At 42.0% G+C, this 8195-nt stretch overlaps 1 protein-coding gene across 1 annotated transcript; it reads right to left on the reverse strand.

Annotated features, from left to right (window-relative positions):
- Positions 1 to 353: 353 nt before the first annotated feature.
- On the reverse strand, positions 354 to 7209 carry LOC102203233 (uncharacterized). The gene is made up of 7 exons (XM_005752125.2): positions 6929 to 7209; positions 4737 to 4855; positions 4109 to 4133; positions 3776 to 3822; positions 3499 to 3646; positions 3102 to 3405; positions 354 to 687 (listed from the first exon to the last, which is right to left on the reverse strand). Exons 1-7 carry the CDS (start codon positions 7062 to 7064, stop codon positions 558 to 560), a joined length of 909 nt encoding a protein of 302 aa, XP_005752182.2. The 5' UTR covers positions 7065 to 7209; the 3' UTR covers positions 354 to 557.
- Positions 7210 to 8195: the final 986 nt, after the last annotated feature.

The following is an 8195-nucleotide window of genomic DNA, read 5'->3' on the forward strand; positions in this document are numbered from 1 at the left end:
GAGAACGGGCTGGAAGAATCTTAGTTGAACAGGTGACACAGTATTAAGTTCATATTTTAAACGTCTTTATCCCCCGTGCTTGTTATCTGCACATGGCTAACAGGGAAAACCACGAGGACACATTAGCTAATGCAGGATTTCAAAGGCCAATAGCAATATTTGGTGGATTAAAAATCTGATATTTTGATATACTGGCTGGTATTTTTTCTTTGAAACAGATGAACCATTATCATCACCTACCATGTGTTTTACATCAGCTCAGATTAGCTTGGATTAGCTACTACTTGTTTTTTGTAAGTGTTCTAAACGACAGGTTGTCAAGAGGTAAACTGCAGATTTCCCCCGTTAGACAAACTGTGCAATGTCAACACTCAATTGTCATTTTCATTTATTGGCTGTTATTAGTCCCAGTACTGCTGATAAACTGGTCACGTTGTGGTGTTAGCTAACTTACTGGTTACAGGCTTAAAAGCAAAGAAAAATGATGCCTGACATGTTGCCAGGCTTGTAAAACACTGGAGGGAAATGTTGTATAAAGCAACAGATAGTTGTAATATTCATAAAAATAGAAATCTGTTTACCATGCCATCTGAGTCTTTTAGGTCCAGGCTGTTGAATGTGGCCATCCTTTTAGCAATGGCAAAGCCCAGAGCCCTCTTTCCAACACATGCTACTCTGTGAAGAATTCTGGAAGGAGAAACACAAATAAGCGATTCAAGTTTTTACTGACACAGGGCTACAGAAATGGGTAAAGGTGGGTTATGGACACTTTATTTGTTTGTGTATTAAGATCTCCATCAGCTTCTGCGGCAGCTACTCTTCCTGTGGTCTGACAAATTCTTTAACAAAAAACATTTTCATACACGAACATCGAATACATGAAATACAATAAATGCAAATGTAACTGGAGCTGTGTCTGTGTAAACTGAAAGTTTGTCTTGTGTCCAAGGACTTCTGCACATTTGAGTGAGCTTCTTTGTGTCCTCCTTGCAGCAGACTAATTAGAGCAGTGCCCTGGTGAATGTAAGTAACAGCAGAAGACAAAAACCGAGCGTGAGTTTCCAGCATGTCAAAACGCCCTTTGAAAAAAAGGAACTTAAATGTTGAACGACAACAAATGTGACCAAACTAGTTGAAGGCTGGTTTTGCAAGTCAGTCCTTCAGCACAGCTCTGAGACATCAGTTACAGGATCCCGTAAGTACATGGTTGAAAAAACAAGAGAGAGCGATGAAAGAAGAAGATCTCATGAATCTTTGCCAAACAGAAATTTGCTGGCAGCTTGTTGACTTTGCAGAAGACACGAAATTTGCAGTTTAGAAAGCACCATCTGGATTTTTTAAAGGTGAGATCACAAGCTGAAGTTAGACAGTGGCTCTGTCTACCTTTATGTCAACACAATGATAAAAAAAACAGTACATTATGTTAGTGTAGCCAACAAGCTCAAACTTTTACTTTGAAAAGGGCCCATTACCTCAATACAAACGCATACAGATTTTTTCTAAATGACACATTTGTTGATTTTCCAGTGCATCTATCTTTTTGCTGCTAAGACAAGAGATTTATAGTTATCTGCCAAACAGAGTGAGCAAGTATTCATCCAGAAGCTCATTAATGTCTGCCAAACGGATGTCACTGAGGGTGAACATGCTAAGGGACAAGTATTAATGGGGGGTATATGCATATTTTGATCCTGTGTGGATTAGAGAAAATCCCAAATAAATTCAAACGTGTGTCCCCAGCTCTTGTTTAAATTTAACTATTAATTTAAAAATCAATAGTTCAAAAGAAATCATTAAAAGCCCAGAACGTCCATGACATTCCTGCCCATGATCACTGGATGCAAACTTTTGACCACAGCTGTACATGCACAGTTTCGACTGTCAGCTCCAGCATAAGGTTCTCTGCACCGTAAAAAAAAATCCTAAAAAACAGTAATATCCCAGCAGCTGGGGCGCCAAAATAATACCAGAAAAAAACTTTCCCATGAAAATACGGTTATTTTCAGTAATGACAATACAGTTTGTTGCCCTAATTTTACATGGGATTTTGCCTTTTCACGTGCTTTTAAACATTAAATTAGGAACAATTTAATGTGATTAAACAATGAAATTACCTATAAACAAGGTCAATGAATGCAGCAATATATACTTAAAGCCTCTGTCAGTGCGCCCCAGGGTGGCTGTGGCTACAATGTAGCGTCATCAGCACTGTGTGAATGTGTGGATGACTGGGTGTGTAAAGCGCTGTACAAATACAGGCCATTTACCATTAAATGTACAGAAATATACAGTTAACAGTTGGTTTGAATAATAATGGATTGCATTCATATAGCGCTTTATGAGACCCTCAAAGCGCTTTACAATTCCACTTTACTATTGCCCTCTGACCATCACCAGTAAAAATGTAAAATCAGTCTATTTATGTGAATTTAATGATATTCAAGAAAAACAGTACAAAACTGTAAAATACGCAGTAAAATACTTTTAGATTACAATTACAATTTTTTTACAGTGTAGTAAAAATCTGTCCCTTTGCAGTAAAAGCTGGAACGACTGCGTGTGCAGGACCGTGCAGCCCAGCCGTCGGTGCGAGGTGAGAGACAGTGGACGATTTAACCTGCCTACCACTGCAGGAGGACAAACGAGTCGTAGTATCGTCTGGTTCCTTTTTGACTCTTAATTCTTCAGTCGTTTTTATATTTGTAAAATAACTGTAGCATTAGTCTAATGACATGTGTTGGCTAGCTTAAATGCTCTAGTTTGTTAAAAAGTTAAAAAGTAATCTGCAGCCGTGCAATAACGACGGCTGACTAACCCCGATCTGGTCCACATGAATAATTTACCCTCAGGGCTCTTTTTTGAAATAGTTCTGGGCAGTAGATGCTCTGCTAGGATAGATGTATGAGACTTAATGTTCAACAACAACATTTATATTTCATACTGTACATTACTGCAGTTTCATTTCACCTCTGTGTCTCCTGAAAATTTCAGCTAGTTTTTTTGCTCGTGGGCGTCCAATCAAGGTGAACAGTAAAAGCGCCTCCTCTTTGGTGGCCATTACCTTTAACATACATACAGAGACAGTCTTCTATCAAACTTACGTCCTGCCATGCTCATCAGCGGACAGCAGTTCTGCATCGCAGACATCCCTCAGCTGGCCCTCCTCTTTCTGCAGCTGTGTCCAGAAGAAAGCGCCGCCGTTCACGTTATATTCACTGTAATTCCTGGGACCAAACCACTCCTGCCTTTGTTCACCATTTTTGCTCACAATTCCAAAGATCGAGGGCGGGCAGCTGGGAAACATGAAGCCAGGAGGGGTCTGGTGGTACTCTGCTGTGCCTGGAGAGTAGGTCATGTAGGACGGGGGGCTGGGAATGATTTCATCGTACTCGTCACCGTTAAGTCCTGCACCGAGCGGAGACAGCGTGGTACATCAAGGGTGGAAGTAATTGCCAGTCACAGTCTCACTTTAAGGAGTAGCTTTAAAAAACATATTACCAGTTGGAGACAGCTGAGGAGAAACTGGTGGATCAGTGGGGGACAGGGGTGGGGGAGACAATGGGTTTCTGCTGCCAGTCCTGAGATCTTCTTCCAGTACTTCGACGATGATTGACAGCTCCTCCAGGCTTTGTGACGGCTGTTGTGTCTGAAAGCCAAAGAGTACTGCAGAGTATTTGAGCTGCTCTTCAAAATGACATGTAGCTTACAGCATACCAAAGCTTTGCACTTTGAAACCTTCTGGGTGGAGCAGAGTTCTGTCTTTTATAACACTGACCTTGACAGTTCGGCGCCTGGAGCTCGTTTTAGCTCGTTTTAAGTCTCCTGAGGAACAAAGAGTCAAGTATAAGTCAGCACACCTCTACGCAGGATGTTTGGCTTCTTCTTAAGCCAGGCCCAAAAGCCTGCGTGACACCATAACACCCCCAAACAACACTATAAATCTGCCACGACGGAAAATTCTCTTAACATCACGCATGAGATGACGCACATCCATCCAACATAGGCTAACCCCACCACTGCCAACATTTTCGTGCAAAGAAGCCAACCAACCCAACACACGACCTCCTCCGTGGTGCACACTGCCGCGTTAAATAAAGATTGCACTGACCTTTGGCTGTTTTGCTGCATCTGTCCTGCATTCACACAGTTGGATGATGAAGGGATAAAAACAAAGAGTGCGTCAGTGTGAATATAAATCTAAATATAATACTATACAGAACTTATACAGAAGTCCAATTTTTACCTATTCATGCAGTATCTTTCTGAACCTACAGTGAACCTAATGCAAAGCCACTTTCACTCTTTAAGCATGATTAACAGAACCTTTACTTTCAGCTCATAAACAGCCAGCACCACCACAGTGCCGTCTGAGAAGTGAGCTCACGCTGCAGACGATACATTAGATCAGTTTTCGGCTGCACATTATGATCAGTTCTCTACCTGAGGATAAAACGGGCGTGATCGGCAGCCGGTTGTGTGCTGCTGCCTGCAGTTATCAGTTATTAAGACGCTGTTGTGATAATCTCACATTTGATGACTACAGCATGTCACATGTTACACGCACTTTCTTATTTTGCCTTGGCTTCAGTTGGTGCAGCGTTTGGGGGAACTTGTAAACCTCACTATGATTTCAGAAAACACAAGATTTCCTTTTCCAAGCAGTGAAATGTGTTTCTGTGCGGCTGTATCTTTGTCACACTTTTATTGTACGCGTGTGTTTTGAACCTCAAGCCTACCTTCAAATCTTGGCCACAGCCTTGAGTGAGGCGGATGTTTCTCAGCAGATCCTTTACTGGCATTCTGACACGGACTCCGAGGTAGACCTTGTCGTTACCATAAATGGAACGTCTGGCACCTGCAGGAAAACATGAAGGATCAGACTGCTGTGGCGCCATGACACAGAACCAGCTCTCTACAGAGCAGTGCTGATTTTCTAACACCGGAAAGTAACTCAAAATGTTAGAAAACCAGCACTGCTCAGTGTTAGCCATTGTTAATCTTCTGACTAGGTTACTTTAAAAAATATAACACTGTCAAAAGTGATCATTTAACACTCAACAGTGTCATATTTAACATATAATGACTTGTAGCTGTAAGATGTGGCCGTGCTTCACCTACTGTATGACACCTATCTGAATGTCAGTGTATCATCAACACAGTATAGCGTCAGGTTTAAATGACGGGTAACTTCTGCATTACAGATGCCAAAACAGTCAACAGAACCTACAACATATACGCCTGCATAGAGTCGAAGAACTTTTCAAAATAAGACCGAAATGAAAAGAGCTTTGAAGAACTTTTCAAAATAAGACCGAAATGAAAAGAGCTCAGTCAAAGAGAAAGAATAAACGCAGCTCAAGTAAATACAATCAAATGAAATATGTTTTTCAAGGCTAAATATAGTTGCAATAAAAGAGAAAAAAAGCTCAATAAAATGCATTGAAGCAAACAAAATAAATAAATAGCATAACACAGACTGATAAGAGTAAAGTGGCTCACAGTGTAACCTGCACAAGCTCAGCTCCCTGCACTTTGCTTTTGTCTTTTCCTCAAACATGCACACAGAACGAAGCAGGTCCCATTTAAACAACACCTTTAGATGAGTGAAGTGAATCCTCACATTCCTGTTTTTAGCAGGGTTGTCAGGACTCTAGAATTCCAAACTTTGTTCCAGTTTCCATGCCTCCTTTATCGGGCTGTGGAACAGTAAGCTTCAACGTTTAAATGGATGCAGGCTAAAGTGTCAGAGCTCTGACCTGTCACCATAGACGTCTACGGCAGGACTGAGAGCTCAGTATTAAAATAATTCACTGGAAATAAAATGTTTATTTTACCACTCTGTGCCCCCAGATTAATAATTAACCACAGTGTTATATCTGACTATTATATATTTAGATTCTTTATAGATTTCCAATCACCATTTGCTAACCTCTCTGGAGTAGGCGATCACTATCTGTGCAAAAAAAGGTTGTATGATCCATTAAACGACCCTTTAAGATTGGCCACATGCTGCCAACATCACCCTCTTCACATGGATGCGCTGCAGAAATCTGAATTTAGTACAGCGGTCTTAAACTCGCAGCCCGGGGGCCACATGCAGCCCATGTCGGCCCTACTTGTGGCCCGTATACCGATGTGAATAAATGTAAGGCAGTTTGGCCCTTGAAGGGACTTTTTTGAAACCAATATGAGCAGAGAGCACAAACATGCTGAGGCTGTGTTCGCTCAGTGAGAGAGTCACAAACTCATGTGTGCAGTTTGATTTTGTTAAATATGAACACAATGACAGGGACCAGTGTGTTTGCTTGTTCGTTCAATGAAAGACTTCAGTTAGTTAAGAGTCTATTTATACAATATTTGAAATAAAAACAAAGAAACAAAACATTTTCTGAAATATTTGTGGCTGTTTTCTTGTTTGTTTGGTTGTTTTTGTGCCACTTGAACACTAAAGTGGCCCACAGCTCGTTTGATAACCAGCTTCATGTGACTGTTTAGGCTGATTTTAGGGTCAATCCAAAAACGTAAAGAAGTCCTGGCTTCATGGTGCAGGACCAAGCTCGAAGTCTGATGTCTGTTATCGCATCATAGTTTCTCTTGTCTGGAGCGCTCTCTCTAAACAACACACGCCCAGGCGCTGACAGTAGATCAGCAAACAGTCGATCTGACGACCATGCTACGTTTAAAGTCGTGTTTCTGTAGCTCAGTGTATCATTGGCTGGTTGGATATCTGTGGTAACTAGTAGTCGAACAGGTGTACCCAAAAACGTGTCCGGTGAGTTTGTAAAGTTACTACAAGCTGTTAGGAGTTCCTTAGATAAAACACACAAACAACGAAGCCCAGCATCGTTCCTGTAAAAGTACAAGAGCTGCGATAAAGTCCTTTAATAATAAATGTTCTGCCTCAGAGATAAAACATCTTCTCGCCTACCTTTCTTAGTGCCTCCCACATCACGCACTGCTGCACCTGGGACAGGTGAGCCCGCCGCGGTGTCCCCCAGCGGAGCAGAGGAGTCGGCTTCTCCCCGTCTGCCCCTGCGCTCATTTATTTTGTACCGTCCTCTCATATCGTAAACAGACAAAGCTGAGTTAGCGACACACGGCTCCCACCACTGAAGCACTGACACCTGACAGCTGCTGTAGCTGGGCGGAACCTGAGCCTCGACCGGCTGCACGGCTGAGGACTCACCTGTTTGTTTGCCCACTGGCAGCTCGACGGGAACTGCACCAAAGACGATCCCGCCTGCTGCTCGATGCCCACGCCCAGCAGTGTGAATGTCACGCAGTGTTTGCATTACAGTTTTAGAGCAGGCCTCTATACCGACACTGCGCCCTGAGAGAAATGGCTACAGGACCCACGATGTTAATGTAACTGTAAATCTCTTGCTCTGATTTCGCATAGAAAGAATATGAACTCACCCTCAAGTACACTGTTTACTCTCACCGGTTAAATAACTTGCAATACTTGAATATGAGAAAAGAAGACTAGAAAACCATGCTTTTACATAATTATCATATTATTGCAATGTACTTATAGAAATGTGGATTAAGTGATGGGGAGATTCTCGCAGTGAAGCACTGAAATAAATGATATGGTGATTTGCCATTTCAGCTCGTAAGTGATCAGAAGCTTCAGTTATACACAGAGACTGACTATGTTAGTTCAGGGCTGAAGTTAACAAACCAAATGCAAAACATCCAGTAAGACCTGCTTGAACATGACTGCTGATGAAGACTCTGCCCGAGGCAGACATTCCCATTGAAAAAGATCTTTTCAATGGGAATGTCTGGTGTCTATGCTGAAAGCAGATTTGAAAAGCAAAATAGAATAAAGCAGACACAGTACAGGGACAGGTGAGGCTACTGACCCCCCCAAACCAAAACAGCAACAAAGACACGATTCATAAGTTGTATAATGTGTGTTTCAGCTGACACAGGAAACCATCTGGCGCCTCCAGAATGTCTTTTATAGGGGTGGCCTTATGGTTGATTATTTTGCTGACTGGAAGTCCCAAACAGCTTTAAGGATTCCCAGCAGAGCTAAGCAGAAGCAGCTCCCCCAGCATGGAGACAAATAAGTAAAAGTTAAAATAAGTTGAAAACATGTATGTGTTGCTGTGTGAAATACTTGTAATACTTGTGTCACATGTGGATAGGGCACTATCTGCTGTGGCACTAAAGGCTAGGAGGCAGCATAA

Source organism: Pundamilia nyererei, unplaced genomic scaffold (genome assembly GCF_000239375.1).
Source record: "Pundamilia nyererei isolate P.nyererei 1_Seehausen unplaced genomic scaffold, PunNye1.0 scaffold00345, whole genome shotgun sequence".
Taxonomy (NCBI): Eukaryota; Metazoa; Chordata; class Actinopteri; order Cichliformes; family Cichlidae; genus Pundamilia; species Pundamilia nyererei.

Coding starts and splice junctions, on each gene's coding strand:
- LOC102203233 (XM_005752125.2), bottom strand. CDS start 7,064: ATGAGAGGACGGTACAAAATAAATGAGCGCAGGGGCAGACGGGGAGAA. Junction 4,134..4,736: donor GCTGTGGCCAAGATTTGAAG/GTAGGCTTGAGG, acceptor GTGTGAATGCAG/GACAGATGCAGCAAAACAGC. Junction 3,647..3,775: donor CCAGGCGCCGAACTGTCAAG/GTCAGTGTTATA, acceptor TTTGGCTTTCAG/ACACAACAGCCGTCACAAAG.